General features: G+C 36.6%; 2 protein-coding genes across 4 annotated transcripts; one reads left to right on the top strand and one right to left on the bottom strand.

Annotated features, from left to right (window-relative positions):
- Positions 1–933: 933 nt before the first annotated feature.
- On the bottom strand, positions 934–1,662 carry cype (cytochrome c oxidase subunit cyclope). 2 transcript variants are annotated; one of them, XM_075297641.1, is made up of 3 exons: positions 1,542–1,662; positions 1,157–1,341; positions 934–1,093 (listed from the first exon to the last, which is right to left on the bottom strand). In XM_075297641.1, exons 2-3 carry the CDS (start codon positions 1,324–1,326, stop codon positions 1,030–1,032), a joined length of 234 nt encoding a protein of 77 aa, XP_075153756.1. In that variant the 5' UTR covers positions 1,327–1,341; positions 1,542–1,662; the 3' UTR covers positions 934–1,029. The 2 variants fall into 2 exon arrangements, with proteins under 2 accessions (XP_075153756.1, XP_075153755.1); XM_075297640.1 differs by having other exon boundaries at positions 1,491–1,572.
- A 3,751-nt stretch (positions 1,663–5,413) lies between these two features.
- On the top strand, positions 5,414–20,931 carry Ncoa6 (Nuclear receptor coactivator 6). Of its 2 annotated transcripts, none has more exons than XM_075297638.1 (6): positions 5,414–6,731; positions 12,323–12,503; positions 12,569–15,240; positions 15,515–19,937; positions 20,013–20,561; positions 20,803–20,931. In XM_075297638.1, exons 1-6 carry the CDS (start codon positions 6,717–6,719, stop codon positions 20,862–20,864), a joined length of 7,902 nt encoding a protein of 2,633 aa, XP_075153753.1. In that variant the 5' UTR covers positions 5,414–6,716; the 3' UTR covers positions 20,865–20,931. The 2 variants fall into 2 exon arrangements, with proteins under 2 accessions (XP_075153753.1, XP_075153752.1); XM_075297637.1 differs by having other exon boundaries at positions 12,320–12,503.
- Positions 20,932–21,038: the final 107 nt, after the last annotated feature.

Below are 21,038 nucleotides of genomic sequence, written 5' to 3'. Positions count from 1 at the left end.
CTCCCCCAGCACTACAGTCGAATCCTTGATATTAACAATGAGAGAGATGAAAGCGAGGATTATATGTTCCGATAAATCATAAATTATTTTGAATAGTGTTACGTTTGAATTGCTGTTCAAAGGCCGGTACTATGTTCGGTGTTCGGGTTATTTTTGCAGATCCTCTTTAAAATAATTAAAAATGTAAATGAAAACATATTCCTATTAAAAAATATATATTTTTATACATAAGGTGGGTATTAAGTTTAGCCGCTAAAAACGTAATTTTTCACGATTACTTTAATAATCCATTTTAAGGTATACAAACTTTGTGAAAATTTGCTTTGGGCTTTTCCCCATCAAGTTATAATAAAATTTGCAACAAATACGTTTAATTTCATGCATTTTTCTTACTGATTTAGTTTTCACTTTAGCGATTTTAGCGGCTAAACTCGATCTTAATACTCACCTATACATAAAAACCTAGTTTCCTCAATAAAATAAGTATGAAAAAACATCCCACTCATCATATAAAAAAAAATTAAATAAATTTATATCCACTTTTTACTTTTTCAACCCACTCTGCAAGGTGCAAAATCGGGTTGAGAAGCACATTGATTTGTCTAGTTTAATTGTTACGAGAGTCGACTTGGATTTTTTAACAGAGTCGAATCTCACTAAAGTTAGACAGAAAAGGTATAACAGAGTGAAATATATTATGAATGCAAGTTTAATAAAAACAAATACCACAATATTCGTCCTAAAGTTCAATACAAAAACTTGCAAATTTGTTATCGGGCATTCATTTGTAAATATCTTCCATATTTCAAGATTCCCGATAGACGTGAAAACAGTATTCAGCTTAAGATGACTTACGATGCTCCTCTTGAGATCCGTGTGATTTCATATAAGCAAAGGTTAAACCGTGAACATTAATTAACTAGATTGGATATATTCGTTTTATCTGTTAATATTACATTCCACAGACATACTTTATTTATCTCATACTGTTAAAGCTAAAAACTCAATATGGCTAAATGCTTCCGAAATTTAACAAGATTGGAAACGTCCATTAGCCTTCATGCGTTCAAAAGACTTTTGCGCATCGTAGTTCCTGGAATAGATGTTTGATTTTATTAGAAATAGACAAGAATTTTAAAAGGTTCAAATATCGTACTTGTAGAACTCAGCGTAGGCTGCCTTTTTAGGGTCATTCACAAAAAGTTTAAAAGCTGTTGTGATGACAGCGGTCAAACCGATGGCAATAGCCAATCCACGTTTGGTTTGCATGTTATGCAAGCCACGCATGACTGGAGCAGAGCTAGAAACAGCAGGAGCGTTGGTCATTTTTGAATCAGGAATCTGTAAAAATGAAAAGGTTATGTAATTTTCAGCACTGGACTAGAAAAACATTTTTTTAACGAAAGGTGAATTCCACAAATCAATAATGGCACTATCATTATATATTATTTCAAATTCCACCATTCAAATATATATTATACTGTAGTTACTTTAAAAACTTTGATAATTAATTTTTTTCTTTTTTCCTGTGGTGGACGTACCTAATATGCAACTCGACTAGAAATAGTGATTACTAACCAATTTCCAGAGTACTGACTACAAAAGTGTAGATATTCACTCATTATGTCATAACTGTATTGAGCACTATTAAATTTTGTTGCCTGATGGACATAAAGGTTGGAGGATTGTTTGAATTCAACTAACCTCCAAACCACTTGCCTGACCATCAACTGTATATGCCTCGGTCCTTCAAAAACAACTTCGACTATTTTCTATTAGCATTAGATTCAGTATCTTCTAACAATAATCGCACTGATAATGTAGTTTACTAAACCTATATTCAGCTATATTTAACAATTCATTTTAAAGAAAATAAACTTTTTGTTTCTTGGTGTTTTATTCGATATTTTTCTTTTTAATAAATGTCAATAGTTTTATTAAGCTTGAGATCTTAGTTTCCTTTATTCATTTTTAATCCACCATTCCTAATATTTCGCAATTATCATTGAATTGCTTCTTCAGAGGCGATTTGATATAAATATTTACCGATTACCGATTCCGACACACTGTAAGATTCTTTACAAACACCAACATTCCGTCCGGAATAACTGATAGTCTGTAAAGCGCATAATGTAGGTAAAAATAAACGAAAAATTAACAATTCCGATTTATTTTAATATCTTTTACTTATTCTTATAAAAACATATTCTTTTTTCCTGTATTCCACGACTTTGCATTAAATGAATTGCCTCTCCACTTGTTTTATAGCAAATTGTTTTGTCCATACAATAAACACCGGGAGTTCAAGTTATCATCCATTAAAAAACTCAAATTTAGAACAGTAGGTTAAAGTGGCAGCCCGATTTATTTCAGACTCACATATACTATTCTGTCCAGTGTGATAAATTTTGAAATGTTTTTCATCAGGATGTCGGTGAAAAATCTTGGGCCTTAATTTTTTTATACATTCCTGCAACTACACCCAAAGAAATTTTTTAGTAGAGACAGCAGAAAAGTCTGCTAAAACGGCAGAAAGTATGCTGAAAAAGGGACAGCAGTAACTGTTTGCTGAAATAACAAACATTTCCTGCTATTTTTTAAGCTCGATTACAGCAAAACATGTTTTAGTTTGGCTGAAACCTATAAAAATGTCAACTGGCATATATTGTTTTAACATAATTAAAACAATATTTTATGAATATCTTAGTGTTTGACCAAAATTCTGAATATTTATCGAATTGAGGCATAACAGCAAACAAAATGTTTGCTGATCGTATTTGGGAGCTTGTAAGTATATTACAGTGCAAAAATATGCCAAAAACTACTTTTAGTTCTTAAATATGCTTTGAGGAAAAATTTATAACCTAAAAATTTTATTTATTTGTTGTTCATTAGGTTCTGAAGTACAAAAATATAACAGCAGACATCTACAGCTGTTTTTAGCAGACTTTTTTCTATGAGTGTACGGATTCTTGACGGATGTTCAGCAAAACTGGATCTACCATTTCAAAAAGAAAGAACTTGTTTGAAATCAAATAATGTCAACATATTCTCAATGGATGTCAACATAAACTCAATAAAATGTGAGTTTCAATCGCACAAGAAAAATGATCATACTTTTGTTTAATGAAAAAGATCTCAAATCGGAATAATTAGTTATTGCACAAAATCCGATAGTATCGATTGTTTTTAATTAAACAATCGAAAATATTGAATGATGCGACTATCGATAGTTTTGCAGCTCTATCATACAAACGTTACATTCAGTACTAAAATAAAACAGGCCTATTATTATACATATTGATGTTTCACGTGGCTACGTTACGTTGGCTTAACTGATTAATAAGTTAAACGCATACATCTATCTCTTCTTTAATATTTCTAACATATATCTGTTTCGCTCTTTCTCACTGTTTGTAGGATCATAATTCTTGGATGTAAATCTCCACTAATGGAAAGCAAAGTGGAAAAAGTACCAAATTTTGTGCAACTCTATGGAGAGTCAATGTTTGCATTAAGGCCGGTACCAAATTTGTGATTCACAAGTGGAAGCCAAAATGAACAGGGCATATTAAAAACAAAAGATACGTATTTTCTTCACAGAACCTAATATATCTTGGCAGGAATGCTCTAAAGCACCAGTTCAATAAATTTTCTTTCTTTAAAATAACATAATACAATACGATAATGAAACACGAACTTTGTACGGATCTTTATATTATTTTGTTATAAAAGTCCGGTATTAAGATCGCATTATCGCGCTAAATCATTCATTCTTTCACGGCTACTTTTCTTTTAAAATTAATTTTAAAGGAAATAATCTTTTTCAATTCAAGTAATCCACTGTTTAGTTGAGATTGGGATTGAATCCAAGACGCTTTGTGTGCTATGCGGGCGTGATGTAATTAGTTCAAAATGATGAAATTGAAGGTGGAATCCCGGCTATAACGAACAACCGGATGTAACAAATGGAATTTCAGGTACCAAAGACTTTTCTTGTATTCTCCCTTGAAATTGCTATGTTTATAAATTATTTATTATTATAACAAACAATATATAAACGTAATAGTCCTTCAATTTCAAAGTACAAACTATACACCAATGCCATTAAATTGTCTTTCTAACTTCTGTACTTCATCATAAAATAGCGTAGTCTTCTCCCACTAGGAAAATAGTTCAGGAATTTCTAGCGATGACATTCTCAATCATATGTGACATTAGCGTTTTATAAACAAATTAAGAATTAATAAATGTACAAAGATCCAAAGTCAATATTTTTGTGGAATCTTAATGCGCTTTACAGACTATCAGTTATTCCGGACGGAATGTCGGTGTTTGTAAAGAATCTTACAGTGTGTCGGATCGATACGACTTGTCGGCGATGACTAAATAATCGGTAAATGTATTATCGATCCCATAAACATGCAACAGTATCGATTATGCCTTCGGACTTAACTTATAATGTGCAAAATATATGTCATATATTTGCACCAAAAAGTGTTAATTAATTTATCAATTATTAAGTTTTTCTCTATTTATGAATGCCTTTTTCCACAAAACGAAAGGTTTGTGCAAAGTGAGTGGATTTGACATTTCTGTTCGACAAAATGCTAACGAATGGAGTTAAGGGCACCTTATAAGATTGGATAAACCCTACGACAAATCCGCTAGTATAAGGCCATGTTCGCGTGTTGCGGGGACGTGTTGGCATAAAATCAAAACAACTTTGATTTTTTCCAGTTGGGAGGCACAAATCTTCACGTGTAAGGGGATGTTCGCCAAACATTAGCAAAAACAAATTTATTTTCATAATTAAAACAAGCATTTCTGCAATGAAATTAATGAGGGATCGATAATTCAACTTGGAATTTTTATTGTTTCTTCCATTTTTACTGAAAAAATGGCTTTAAACCTAACTTTTCGTCCCTCTTCATTGTTTGTGTTTATGCTTCTTCTTATTTATTCATGTTGTTATCATAATTGTTCGTGCAGTGTGAGGGTAAAACTTGAACGAACACACAACAAATAGGCGAACCTCTGTCGTAGTGTTTATCCGACCGTCTAAGGTCCGCTTTAGAGAAACCCAATTTTAGTGGTAACGTTACGTTTTCGTTCGCATTGATTATCGTCTCACTTGTCGTTTAGATAGAGCTTAGAGAAACCGAAATCAGCTGATTTTCGTTTTGTATGCGAACGAACAGCAGAATTCGGATATCAGAAATAGGCTGTTAAAATCCAAAAAAATATTGACCGGTTGCTTTTTTTCATCAGCGTAAATTGGTTTTAGAATCATTAAGTAATGGTACTATTTTAGGTACTTCCTCAGTATCTCATGTTCCGTCCCTGGTGTAGAGTACTATTGGAGAGACGAGTGGCGAGTGGAGAATGGAAGTGACTCAAATGCAAATGGCGGTTGTTATTGTTCGTGGTCGGAAATACAGCACGAATTTTTTTTTACAAATTTCGACTAGAATATACAATTTAATTGTAATAAATTTATGAAAATAATAAAATTTAACTTCCTTTTATGTGTGTGTGCTAGAAATTGTTATGAAAAGTGCAAAGATAAACATGAAAATTTTCATTTGAAGTTCGGGTCGGATCTATGACAAAAAATTTGTCGTCAATCATATTTTTTCTGGCCCCTTGCTACCAATACAACACCAGCAACAACAACAAAAAGTGAAGAAAAAAGTTCGTATCGTGGTTCGTTTTCTACGCCTGTGAAATATTTGGTAGCAGCTTGATCCCAAATAAGCTATCAGCTTGTGGTCGTATTGGGCCTCCATTAAACATAATTAACCAAAAAAAACAGCAAAATATTCATTTGAAAAAGTTGATCATAAATAACCAATACGAAGACGAAGAAATAAATCATGCTGTACTCTTGTCGGTTTTGCATGGTGAACATTTATAAAATCCTAAAAGAATTACATCAAAGCATCATTTAGAGAAACAAAAAAAGTTCGCCCAAAAGAAAAATAAGGAGAAGAGAAAGAAGTGATAGAGAAAACAGTGTTACCGCGCTACCACCACCGCCACCTCTAACCTACAACACATTTTCTGTGGCAAGTGCGGCAACAAATCACTGGAGTGGTAGCATGACTACGTGATAGTTGCCCATCGTTGATCGTTATTGTTTTTAGTGTATTCATATGATAAACATAAAAACAAACCAACAAACATAAATCGGAGAAAAACGCTTAATATTACCTGCTTTAGTCCTCCTAAATCGGTGTTGCCATAGATTTACTTTATAAAAAAGAATAGAAAGGTGGGAAACGTAACGTGACAAAGGGAAACCTAAATAAATAAACAAATGTGTACATTAACATTAAAACTATTCGTAGAATATTTTCCGTCATTACCACTGCAAAGTGTTTCGAATGATGTTTCATTGCAAAAATGGGAAAACTTCGGTCATAGATTTAAAATCTAGAAGATTGGGTGTTCTATGAAATATAGATCGTGATCCCACAACCACCCCCACCCAACAAAATAGTTGGATTTTGTTTGTAATAAAGTGAAAGTAAGCAGCGACCTGCAAGTGCGAATGCTTACATTTTTGGAGGGAAAGGAAATCTTTTAGCGTTGAACTCTACTAATTACGCAATTAGTAAATATTAGCGCTAAGAGGCCAAGAATTAATAATTAATTTATCATCGCCAACACCAGACAAAGATCCCCGTCAAGCGTGATAGTCGTCGTGTGATGATATGCAACTTAAACAGGTAAGGGTGCTAAATATAAATTGTGTGTTTGTGTTTAAATTTATATTTGTGTCATATCAAAATTATCCATAAATAATATTTGCAATACTAAAGGGAATTTTTGTCTTTAAAATCCTCCTTCGCTGTGCCTTAACATATACTTTTTTTGCGTGTTCAACATTGGCAACTCTGTTTTTAGTTTATTTTCAATCAAGTTCTCACTCGTTACTCGACAATTTTCTTATGCGACGAGTTTGTCAAAATGGCGGACAATTATTTAATACTAAATTATTAAAGCTGTATCATCATTAAAATCACCACAAATCAAAACTTGTTAGATTTCTTATATTTCGCATGTGTTGTAGAGTGAAATTTTTGTTAATTCCAATATTCTTTATACACAATAATTAATTGTATTTCCAATGCAAAACTTCCAATTAAATATGAATATATAGTTCTCTCTTTCTCACGCCTAGGATTTGTTAGTGGATATAATGTATTGGAATGCTATTGGCTACTCGTTCAAATGCAAAATTACTTGCTTCCCATAAAAGAAAAAGTATGAAATAGAATTTATAATTTCAATAGATATATGCCCCACGACTACAAATTGAGTATCCTTTTTGTGTTTTGATTTGAATGAAAAATATGCATAAATTGAAAATAAACATAGCATTGCATGTACAATTAAATTTTCTAAAACTCGCTACTTTGTAAACATTATTGCCACATCTTTCAAAATATATGATGTTGCCATATAATTTAGTTAACGAGGCGGATTTTTATTAACCCATGAAGCCCAAATTGATTACAGATATTACATAGCCGCCAACAGTTGGTAATTAGAAGTGCTTTAGTGCCAGTATGAAAATAACTAAGCAAGAACAACTTTAAATTATAAACAACATAAACATAATTGCTATGTCTAAAGAATTAAGTGAAATTTCAGTTCAATTTTATTATTTACCTAAGAATTCAACAACCAAATGGTGAGATGACTTAAATTCTACCTACTACTAAAACCACATACATCTAAATGTTTGATCGTACATTAGAGCAAAAGAATATCCATGCCGCACACGGATATTCTTATAGTAAATGGCATATAGAAAATCAATATAGTCACTAGTGTTTAGAATTTGGGCGGATGGGTGGGTGGTAGCGTTTAACAGTATGTTGAGCTGGTCAAGTCATGCGAACAAAGACGTTGGACAAATATACGCTAAATTACGCTCACTTATACAAACTATTAAAAATTCGACTGCTATTGGTAAAAAGTCGTGATACATTGGCAATTTTACGGATCTAAAGTTATTGCAAATTGTGAATCCTTGAACAAAAGTAAACTTAACTTGGCATTCAAATGTATAGTTCATTATGTGTATGGGTTACCTAGAAGTGATCATGTTTCGCATATATCACTATATCAGACTATGATATAAACATTTAAAAATTTACAATTCAATTATGTACTTATTTATTAATATTAGTTTTATTTTACACTTATTTGTAACTTGTTAGTATTATTCGGAGATGTTATAAATGATCCTGCTCTGTAACTATAAGATTTTATATTTTTATCTTGACCTGTGGGAATAACTTCCCAGCAAAAACTCTCATTACCCGGTTATCTTGTAGGTAAGCCGTTTTAAAAAATAATAACCACTTCTTAATTGTCATCGCTCCGGATTACATTTACATACGCATGTCCTAGGAGGAAAGTACTTCTCCCCAGGCATACTTTCGGCCATGAAATAAGTAGTGCTTTTAAAGCATATAATAACCTAATATGTAATCACTTATTCGTAGATACACCAAAGCTTGTAAAATAGCCACTTATTGTCTCGGACAACCAAATCTCGAAAATATTGATTTCTATCGCCGATTACAATGGATCAAAATATGGCGAGTAGTGCTGTAATAGGAGCACTACACGCAGAAAAAAGTGCCTTCGAAACTAAAGGAAAAAAATATTCATCAATTTAGATTAGCCATTTTATTTGCATTAAGTTAAATTACACTAGTTTACACTGAAAATGTACACTTGATGAGAGTCGACTTTTCTTATGTAATTTGATCTGCTGAATTCGAAAAAGAAAATGTTTAAACATTTTCTATGGAACAGTTTTTGAGATATCCTGTTATTTTTATTTTTTCGCTCTTTTCTTTCTAAACAAATTATATCTCGAGTTAAAAAAGTCCGATTATATCGTTGTTGGTACTTAAATGAAAGGTATTAAGATGACGAATAATCGTGTGTAATTGGATCTGTGATAAGTTAAGTGGTTCAAATTTTCAATGCGTAAAGCCAAATTTTCAAAAAATTTACAAAGGACCTTTTCCGCCAGAAATGTATAAACCATTGAAAAAACGTCTGGAAGAGAAGTTCATGATCGTATAGATGATACTCTAACGTAAGTAATAAGATCAACTAGAAAAAAAAACGACGGAAAAATGTCGTTCCATAAAAAAAATTAAATTTTTTTCGAATTCAGCAGATCAAAATACATAAGAAAAGTTGCCTTTCATTAAGTGTACATGATTTTTTTATTTTTTTGTAAACTAGTGTTATTGTGTGAAATAATAAAATTTACATGCTTCAGTAAAAAAAATCCTTAACTGAAAGCAATTAGGAATAGTTCATTAACTAGAATAAAGCATTGCATTTTACTAATATTGTTTTCTTCGCGGGGTATAAGAATTTACTACTGAACAAGAAAATTTTATTCACTGATAACAAAGCATTCGTAAAAATGAACAAAAAACCGAACTAAAACTAAAACCAAATTCAGTAAAATTTCTTATAAAATAGAAAAATATTTTAGTTCATTCACACTAAGAAGTATTCAATCCTTTTAAAACTTAAGGAGACACACTTGCGACATGTTACAAATAATACTTTTACCCCCATTTTCATGAAGCTCCGTTAGTGTTACGTTAGCTAACGAAATTTTAAACCGTACTATCGACATATCTGTCATCTTGCCTATATATTTCATATGACAGTTAGGTCATTAACCGCTGAAACTATTTCCATTAAAAATTAACCGGAGAGAAGATATTTGCAATTTACTTCCTGTTAACAGGGAGTTAAAGCCTAACGGAGCTACACGAAAATGGCCGTAACTAGAATAAGGCATGACATTTTACTTAGAAAGCTTATCATTTTTTATTTTTATTTTATTTGCAAAATATTTTATAAATAAATTTACAAAATATAGTTTAAAAGGTGCTTAATAACTAGATCATATGCACCTGTCGGTGTTTAAGCATATGCTGTTTGTTACAAAAGAAAACTAAACTATTCAGTTGTCGTAAATAAGAAGAAAGAAAAAAAGGATAGGTAATTTATATACTTAGAACACTAATTAATCTATTGATATAAGAAAAAGTAGAAAAAGAAGTTTAGAATAATTAATAATGTAGATACGAATTAAAAAAGATTACATGTCAATATCATCATGCGCACGAATAGCAACATGAATCTTTGGAAGCATGTCACCCCAAAGCTTATCATATATACGAATAACATTTAGCATAGAAAAATATTTCAGTTCATTCGTACTAAGAAGTATTCAATACTTTCAATTCTATTTTATAAGCCAACTGCCTAAAAATTTGAGAATAACAATTCGAAAATTATTAGGCATTATATTTATTTTTGTCATTACAAGTAAGTCATTATAACTCACCGCAATGTAATGCAACGTGTAATGACAGCTTTACTCCTGGTAATGCCAATAGTAATGAGATGTGGTTACCTAGTTTTTGCTGGGTTAGAGTTCAAAGTTTAAAAACCCATCACTGACAGGGTGTAGTGTGTAATTTAGTTTGGATTGAGCGAATCCAAAATGAACGGTTTCTGGCTCCTACAAAAGAGGCAAAAAATCTATATATATATACATTAGCATATATTTTTTGGGTTTACGTAATTTAATACTGACAATAATCTACATTTTAGTAATGTTATATTAAAGCATTGTTCAAAGGCATTACACGTATGTCTCACAAACAATTTTTATTTTGTACTTTGTATTCGATTTTAAAGAAAATGCGTAACTTATTTTGCTTCTACATTTTATGCATATATTTTCATAGATTATTTTGATCCATTAAACATTTTCGCTTTTTCTGTGCCGTATATATGAAATTTAGTGTTTTATTGCGTATCCGCTTAATGATTTAATATCTGCTGGGAGAAACAGTAAAAGAAATACGGGTTTGCTAAGATGACGTTTTGATCTACGCCAATACATTATTATGGGACATCTTTGTCTTATTCCTCGATTTTTGTATTTTGTAGAGCCCGCGCTTATGCTGGGTAATGTACCATGGACCAGCATATTGTGGAAAAATGCTTCTCCATCCGCAAGTGCTGCAAGCGTACCAGTATCCACTGTGCGATCGAGGTACTTTAAAAATTGATCAAACGTGGTATCTGGCAACAATCCATGAGAGAAATTGACCAAGTGTCAAAACGTCCGAATGTTCTCATTAAAGAAAATAAAAAAATAAGGTCGATTCCATGACAGCTCAATGAAATGGAACCTCCTTCTTATAGTCGAGTCCGATTGCCGTTTCACATTAAGGTAAAACCACTTAGAGAGGCTTTGAAATAGAGGTGTGCACGTGAGTAATATTTTACTCACGCTCACGCACACTCACGACGGAAAAATCTTGCTCACACACACTCACGCACGATATTGTTTGGTAGGACTCACGCACACTCACGCACGAAAATACTGTGACTCACGAAAAATATCGTGATTCACGAACAATTTTTGATTAATTTACCTTAGCGACGTGTCTGAAAACATGAGCATTATTAAAATCGAGAGCGTTATTACACTCTTAACATCCCAGTTGTCACTAAAATTGTAAATGAATTTAACTCTTAAGCGTTTTATGTTGGTGAGCGGGATTATTTTCGTGAGCGTAAATCTTTACTCACGCACACTCACGAAGATAATATTTTCGTGACTCACGCTCACGCACGACTTTTTGGTTTGTTAATCACGCACACTCACGCCGTTGCCATGAGCGTGAGTCACGACAATTTCATGTCTCGTGCACACCTCTACTTTGAAACACTCAGAATTGTTAGAAGAATTACTGAGAGGAAGAAGATACTCCACCGCTGAAAATGTTTCAAATCATTTCATTTTATTTTATAATATATTTATTACAATATTAAGAACAAAAAAAGGCCAATTTATCAATATTACATAGCATCGTAATCCTGTTTAGTATTACTAATATGAAATCAAATTATATACTATATACAAAATAATAATAATAACAGATCAAATTATATTAATAATCTGTTATTATATAAATTGGCTTTTTTGTTTTTTAATATTGCAATAAAATGAAATCAGTGATGTAAAAAACATGCTCCCACGATATTCGGCTGCGTAGAAGCCAGGACTTAAATATTATTAGCTTCTTCAAGTTGCTACGACAAAAATTATCGATTATCGATGATTTCGTTTGCACATCATTCACGATATAATGTGAGGGACACATCTAGAGAAGTTTTATGTTATTTGTAAATGTCGTGTAAAACAAATTATGTTTAGCTAAATGTGTTTATTATACTCTTTTTACAGCAGCTTGAACCGTACATGCGGATAACAGTGCAAATCCCCAAGGATGCGGCGCAAAGGTTACGCCAATTGGCTACCGAGAGCAATGCAACTTTACGGGCTCTCGGTATTAGCTCTGTTCAGTTAGAAGGAGATTCTGTGATATCACTCAATGTTGGTGGCCAACAAATCGATGTTAAGACGACAGGTTTGTATTCACTTCTCTTACTGCTCATGCACTGTAGATCATTCTAATGAAATTGAAATTTTCAGATATTTCTTCTGTTGTGGGTCATGAGGCGTCAGGAACGTCTACCAGTGGCATTGATGTTGGTTCATGCGTTGGAGGGGATTCCGATATTGCAGATCTATCACAATTACTGAATGTAGGGGCAGGATCTGCGGCTGCAGGAGGAAACGGCGCATTCGTGCAATTATCGCAAACACAATTGCATCAATCGCCTGCATCGATACTACAGCAACAACAGCGGGGTCATGTCGGTCAGCCAGGACAAATTAGTTTCGGCCAAAATATTGGTGGCGTTTGTGAACCAATGTCCATGTCCCTTCAGCAGCAGCAAATTATGCAGCAACGACGAAATATGATGCTTGGGGGACCTAGTACGAGTAATGCAGCTATAAAACAGCAACAACAGCAGAGTACATATGGACCATCTTCAGCCCAACAACAACAGCAGGGGATTTTCAAGTCACCGAATACAGTTTGTCCGATGGATGGCAAAGTTCCCGTCCCTCCACTACCGGTTGGTTCAGGAAGCTTTGGGAATAGTTCTAGAGAATTTCCGTTTGAGAGTATGCGGCAAGCCCGTGTTTTACAAGGACGCGATAATGCTCTTAACTCGACAGGTCAACCGGTACAAACTCCCGGGGGTATACCCTTAACAGCTGGAAAGCCAACAGTTGCATCGACAATAACGACGGGAAGTGGTATGCAACAACAACTCATGGGGTCGTTGGGACCACCGCCTAATGTGGCGCTGAAGGTGATAAAAAATCCACAAAGTGGAGAAATGATAACAACCACAATTGGCGGAGGTAAAACACAATTTCTTCAACCACCTCCACCACCATATCCAGGAGTGGTGGGGAATGTTAATTCGCCAAACTCTCCAGCGACAGGTGCCCCTCAAATAGCCAAACCACCGCAAGGTTATTTACATTCGAGAGTTGTGGCGCCTTCTAATACAGTTGCACCACCCAATGGAATTCCTGGAGTTGGTGTCAGTAGTGGCAATGGAAATAATGGCAATAATATAGCCATGTCATCTCCGCTTTTGGTTAATCTACTGCAGAATGACAGTAATTCCCAACATGGAAATCACATGAGACAGTCACCATTGACATCACCCCAACAGCAATCGCCAATGATGGCTGCAATGAATAGTCCCCAGCAGCATATAATGAATTCACCTCTGAGAACTGGTACTCCGGGTATGGATTACATGATGACTCAGCAGCAGCAAATGCAACCGCAGACCCAACAGCAGCAGATGCTGGCAGCTCCGGGAACTCCTGACAATGTGTTAAATGTGCCTTCTTCGCCAACTGCGACAAATACCATGAGGTCTATGCAAGGGCCCCAGCAACAACAGCAGCAGGTTATGATCAGTCCGAGTAACAGTGTCTATGCCCAACAACAACGTTTCCAACAGCAACAGCAAATGTCGCCGCAGCAAGCGGCTTTGCTGCGACAACAACAATTGCAACGCCAACAACAGTTGCAGGTAACTGGTCAACCACAACAACAACAACGTTTCTTGCAACAAGCCTCTCCCCAGCAGCAACAAATAATGCAGCAGACCATGGGATCCAATACGATGTTAGTGGCTCAGCAGCAACAAATGAGACAAGTCCGTGTGGGAAATTTGTCGCAGCAAACGCCGCCTTCGCCATTGCAGCAACATCAACGTTTATTGGGCATCCAGCAACAGCAAACTCAACAACAGCAACAACAATATATGTCAATCACGGCCGGCAATATGTCTCCCGTTACAGCACATTCACCCGCCTCCAGTCACCATTCGATGCACAGTCCTCACATGACTCCACATTCGTCTCATCCTCAACAGCAAATGCCATCTCCCTCGACCACACCCGCCCAATCACCACATAATGTATCACAAATTTCGCAACAGTTGTTGCCGCCTCCGTCTCCTTCGCCGGCGTTGGGGCATAATACTAGTGCTCCTCCTCCGTCTACTCACATTGTACCTTCTTCTCCCTCTGCCTCTGCTATGGCAGGTGCGGCTAGTATACCTCCACCTCCCGACTATAATCAAGTGACAGCAGGTTCTGCATCCAGCGTATCCAGTCGGTGGCCGGTAACATTAAATAAGCCCATGGACTCTGCAACGAAAAGTAGTTTTCAAGAGTTCACTCGCTATCAAATGCAATACAATTTGCAACAACAGCAAACACAACAGCAAGAACAGCAAATTATTTCTGACATTGCGAATTCACTGCCTGGCGCCACACCCTCCCCCTCCTCCATAACGAAAACAACTGATAGTGACATAGGTAATGTACAATCCAGTTCATTGGCAACAGTCCCATCGGTTTGTGCTGAAAGTGGCAATGTGGTCGTAGAGCCTTCGTCCATGGATGCCAACAATGTGGATGAGTTGGCGGAACATTTAATATCTTTGACAGGATTGGATGCCTTGACCACAAATGATTTGGATGCCCTTTTGCCTACATTAAGCTGTGATATTGATTCATCTTTAAGTTTGGAAGATAAAAATGAACTGGAGTCTTTGCTGCAGGATGCCAAAGATTTGGATCTGGATTTGATTGAGGGTATGGACATAGATGAAACGGCAGCAGCTGCCACTTCTTTATTGGTAGGCGAAGAACAAATTCCACCCAATGTTACCTTGGCCATGGAACAAATGCAGCAGTCGCAAGCACAGCATCAACAACTTCAGGTATGTATACAAATAATATAGTCCTGCTATGATTACATTTCGCCTCCAGTTATTTGAAAGAAATAAATTACTGATATATTTATACTTTGGGTTATCACATCCTGATTAAATTTGGCACAAAACGATTTTTCACCATTATGCCTTAAATTGTAATTTTAAGTTGTAGTTGGTTTAAATTTATTTTTTTTTTATTTTGTTTTGCATACTGTATTTTTGAAAATTTCAATTCTATACTGGGTTCATTCACAACACATTTCATTTATAATTATTTTAGAATCAACAAATGCAACAACTTCAGCAGCAGCAACAACAACAATCCATGAACCAAAATCCAGTGCCTCAACAACAATTTCTTATGAATGCAAATGCAAGTCAACAACAACAACAACAACTACAGCGACAATTTATGATGCAGCAACAACAAAATCTAAACAATCTTAACAATGTACCATCTTCTAACACACCTGCATCCAATATTAATAACTCCAGCTCCTCTGGTGCCAGACCTCAATCGCAGCAAAAGCAATTTCTTATAAATCCTTTAACTGGTGAATTGGAACCTAGTCCAAGTGATGATAGTGATACGGAGGCGGAACAAGAGACCCAATCAATACAGGGTGGTGGTTTAGTGAATGCATCCATGAATACAACTTTTACTTCAAATAATAGTGCAAATAGTAGCATTTATGATCTTCTACCCAACTCATCGCATTTTTCCGAAGATTCTAATTCCAATTCCTGCAGTACCGCCATGTCGAAATTATCAGCCGTGGATCATAATAATAGTGGCACAATGACGCCATTACATCTGGGCGCAGGTTCGGACACGGAAAGGTCTAGGGATTCATTGATATCGAATAAATCACAGAAGAGCAGGAAAGGTAAGAACGTCAATGTTGCTGGTGTTTCGGCCAATAATACAATGTGCAATAAACCGGGTGATATGGGATCACCCAGATCGGCATCATCATCTCCGTCTGTGGGGGCAATGATGGCAGCTGGTGGCAGTGGCAGTGCAGCAGGTGCAACAAGTGCTAGCAAAAAGTCAAAGAATAACTTGCTAAGAGATAAACTTCAACAAGGTGTGAGGGAAAAGAAGAACAAGGAAGCAAATTCAACCACTCCCAAACCCAAGAAGGAAAGAGCCAAAGCTGGCAGCAAATCAAAAGCAGCCCTCTCAGCAGGACAAAACCAGAAAGGCTCTTTTAATACATCTACCACTAACGTGAATATGGTGCCTACAATATCAGGACAAGGGGCGATAAATACTGATGCGAGCAGTGCCTCAACAACAGCTCCACAAGCCCACATGGTGACAACGGAGAAAATCAAATTACGTTTGAAATTGGAAAAGTCAGAGCCAGTGTCCCCCGCCTACAAAGTGGACGTATCCTTCGGTAGTGAAAATATCCAGCAGCAACAACAGTCTCATATGAATGCTCAACTTTTATCTAGCAATGCAATGCAGCAACAACAACATACATCTGCTCACGTTCAATCAAATCTAAATTTCAGCAATTCTCAACAGCACCAGCAGCAGTTGCAACAAATGCCGTTACAAAATCAACCTTCTTCAAACCCGCCACCGCCTCAGTATCATTTGCATCATCCCCAATCCACATCACATCCACAACAAGAGAATCCTTTTCCCCAGACTTCATCCTCCGGTGTGAATTCGTCGACTAGTTCAATTCCCTCCAATACATCAAGCAGTTGTGGCAGCACTCCAACAGAGGAGCCCCGAGTTCCGCCTTTGCATATAAGTTTACGTGGAGGAAAAAATTCCATTGTTATCAAAAACTCGCGTAAGGAACGAAAGAAAACGCAAAATGTCAACAGTGTTAATGATGGTAGTGGTACTAGTGGAGATTTAGTAGACAGCAAAACAAAATCGCAGCTAAAAAGAACTCACAACTCTGCGACATCTGGATCAGATTTAAATAATGCTATGGTATCGACGGCAGAGGACTCATCGAATGGTAGTGGTGGATCTGACGCAAAGCAAGCCAAAATTGTGCATCATGTTTTAAAAACATCGCACATGAATGGTGCTTCGCCACCATCGTCAGCGCCCGATGGTCAAGCAAAAGTTACGATGACAACGCAGCAGCACGTTGTTAGTGGAAATTCAGCAGCAGCACTATTAAGTGGCAAAAACGGGCTTACAATAAGTGCAATGCAGAGTCTGGAAGCATCCACCGCACCCAGTAAAACGCCAACATTAATGGATAGTCAAAGTCTTGGCTCTAGTAATATCGGCACTGTCACCAACCTGCCTCCGCAACAATTGTTACAGCCATCAACCCAGCAGCAATTAGCCAAAATAACTTCTCTTCCCAACAGCATAACCCTAAGTACTATTGCCAATCCAAATACTGGAAATGGAGGAATTGGAGGATTGTCATCGTCCAGTAATTTGCAGCTGAAGCACAATTTAAAGACGACAGCTACAATAACTCCGATACAAGGAAAGCCCATTACAAAAAACCATAAGCCACCGTCGTATATTACGGCGGTACAACAACTTCAATTGCAGAAACAACAGCAGCAACAACAACTAGCTGCCTTGGCGGAGAAGCAGACTCAGCAGCAAATGATAGCAGCCGCTGTAACAATGCTGCCAAGTGCCACGACTTTGAAAAGGGTGGAAATAACCAAAGTAGAACGCAAAGATGCATCGGGTAAGGTGATAGAGCACGTTTTAGTAAAATCAAACGAGCCAGTAGTCACCACGAATTCAATGACATCAGCGGGAACAGCGACAACGAACAATAGTTCCATAACAACCACGACGTGTACATCATTAAATACAACATCGTCAACTACCATTATTCAAGGTACAACAACAACTATTAAACCTACCACACAAACAGTTTCAAGCTCCGTAAACCCTCCTATTTTAAGCACAGATTCTACATTGAGCACGGAACTTGAGTCCGCGTCGACATTGAATTCCGTGGAAAAAAATGAAAAACCGGGGGTTACAGAAAATACAGTTCTCACTCAGAATAACGTAAATGTGAACACTACAGTAGTAGCGACTACTGGACCTTCTGCTACAGCTACTACAACTGCCAGCAACGGCACTACGAGCTATAACTGCTCTGCATCTCTGGTAACAGCTTTACGAAACTCTCCCGCAAGCACAGGTGGTGGCACTCCTGCCCATACAAATAGTACTGGTGGAGAAGATAGTGGTATTGAGTCTATGGACGCCTTGTCCGAAAAATCACCACACCAATTGACATCATGCAGTCCACAATCATTGCAGCCCCAGACGCCACAAGAAAAGTTACCTTCCCAAATAATGGCAACAAAAGCCTCATCCGTTGAGATACCAAAGACAAATGAAGAAGTTACGCATTTAGCGGATGATGAAATCGAAAAGGCCTTGGCGAAAATGGAAGGACTTACTGAAGATGAGCATATGCTAACAACATCCTCAACGACCGATGAAAAATTAAGTGACGTCGCTAAAATGAACGGTGACCGCTCAATTGTTTTTGACGATCACATAAAAAAAGATCCCTACCATAACCACCATCATCATCAACTCCATGCCGATGATGATGATGACGACGAGGACTTAATAAAGAATCTAACAGCCAGTATAATAGAGGAACAGGCAGCAAAAGAAAAGATGGAAAACGAACTACGAGAGAAGAAAGAGAAAATAGATAGTAATTCAAAAAATGACACCAAACCTAAGGTGGAAGAAAAACAACCTCTACCAGATGTTGATGTGACGCCCAAAGAAGCTTCAAAGGGGGATGTTTCTCCTAAGACGGAGTTGAACTATAATAACAATTATACTGAAGATGCTGTGATATCTAGTCGCGATAAAGGTTCTCAAGAATCCTCCATTAAGGTCGAAGAGAAAACAACAGTGAAGAGTGAAGAAGAATCAAAGGCTGTTATCGCATCGACTGAAGAAAAAAAGGATTCGACGGCAAAATCTTCTGAGTTATCTATCAGTTTGACACCGATATCTATAGAAATTCCAGCACATTCTGACATAGATTCGCCACGTATTAGGACTAGAGCTAGCAGTAGACTAGGTAGCCCAATGGATACTGCTAAATCAAGTCCCTCTTTAGAATCGGGTTCGACGACTACCAATCAAAGTGCTACAAAAAATAAACATTTATTAAATACCAAATCCTCAATACATGAAAGAGTTAGTGTCAGTCCAAAAACAAGTCATCAACTGGGCACTCCTCCCTCTAACCCGTCAAGCAATCCAGCTCAGCAACAGCATCACACCAAACGCAAAAGGTTAGAATCGGAAGGTGCCAGCGAATCTGAGGTAAAGCGAGCTCGTAGTGGCAGTACAAGTGGCAGCAGTGCTGCCAACAATAATTCTACTCTGTGTTCTAGTGAATCTAATAACAAAAAAGTAGAGAGTAGCGAAAACAATTCAAAAACAACAGTTTCATCAGCTGTTGGTGGTACAAAAAAGATTGAAGAATCGTCCGATTCAGATGAACCTTTAATTGAGGTTGCGGGTAAAGTAAGAACGTCAAAAGCATCAGCTGCGGGCAGCAATGAAGCGGCTATTAGCACTCCTAATCCAAATTCCTTATCATCTACCAATACTACTACTACTACCATCACAACTATAACAACATCTAATGCCCCTATAGAAAATAATACGGAAAAAATTACACGCAACAGTAGATCACATCAGCAACACAATAGTAAGTATACACGTTTGTATCCTAATAGGATTTACCAAGAATGATTTTTGGATGTTTACCAATTTTCAATTTCAGAAGCATCGAATATCAATGCAAATACATCTGGTGGTGGAAATGGGGATAGCGCCAATAGTTCTTCTTCAAAAGGTCCAAGGCAAAATCATGGAAATAGTAATCAAACCAATAATTCATCAATAGGGGCTATAGCTGTAGCTAGCAGCGGTACTAACGCCACAGCCACACCAACCACAACTCATTCAAGTCATGCTACACGAGGATCAACCCAGGGGGCAATATCATCAACGTCGGTGACGACGACGGCGGCGGCTAACACCAGTGCCACTACTACAAACCATACACCTGCCTCTGCAGCAACAACTGTTAACACCACAGCAAGTGGTACTAGTCCAAGCGACAGTGAAAAAATTGGTACACGTCGTAGTGTAAGGGCATCAGCAGCCGCCAATAAAATGATTTATACTAGGGGTAGTAGTGGCAACAATGTAAATGTGTCTGCTGCTGCGGCTCAAAATAATAATGAGGGAACCACTAAAACGATCGGTAAAACAACAACAGTGTCGTCGAATTCTGAAGCGGAAGCACGGAGAAAAACTCGCAGTGCAGGTGAGTGCTATTGAAAGAGGCAATGTTGTCAGTTCATTATTTTTATGGTATACTTTAGATCTAGGACAATATATAAATTAATGGATCAAATTAGAAATGATTATATCTCAAAATTAGTCCTTTATATCTAACCAGAATCCTACAGAGATTATTAGAAGTACTACAATACTAAAATAATTGAAGCAATTGAAGGATTCTGATGCACATGTAACATTGTTTTGTTTTCTGAATGTATTTTCAGTTATTGGAGAATCTTTGTTGACCGAAGGTCGCCGAAGAAGAGGCTCCAGAGACTACAAGTGACCATTGTCTTGCGCCTCGGCCATAAAAACTGAGGATAAATTCGAGATTTACATATTCCAAGATGATGAAGGGGAAGGTGAAGAACATTCTCGAGATAATAATTTTAGTAGAATCATGCGAATGACCGCCGAGGCGCAGGATAATCAATGCTTATCGAGTCGACAAAAAGACAAA

The sequence above is a fragment of the Haematobia irritans genome, chromosome 2 (genome assembly GCF_050003625.1).
Source record: "Haematobia irritans isolate KBUSLIRL chromosome 2, ASM5000362v1, whole genome shotgun sequence".
NCBI classification, from domain to species: Eukaryota; Metazoa; Arthropoda; class Insecta; order Diptera; family Muscidae; genus Haematobia; species Haematobia irritans.
The sequence above is the reverse complement of the archived record's forward strand: the minus strand, read 5'-3'. Positions and strand labels throughout refer to the sequence as shown.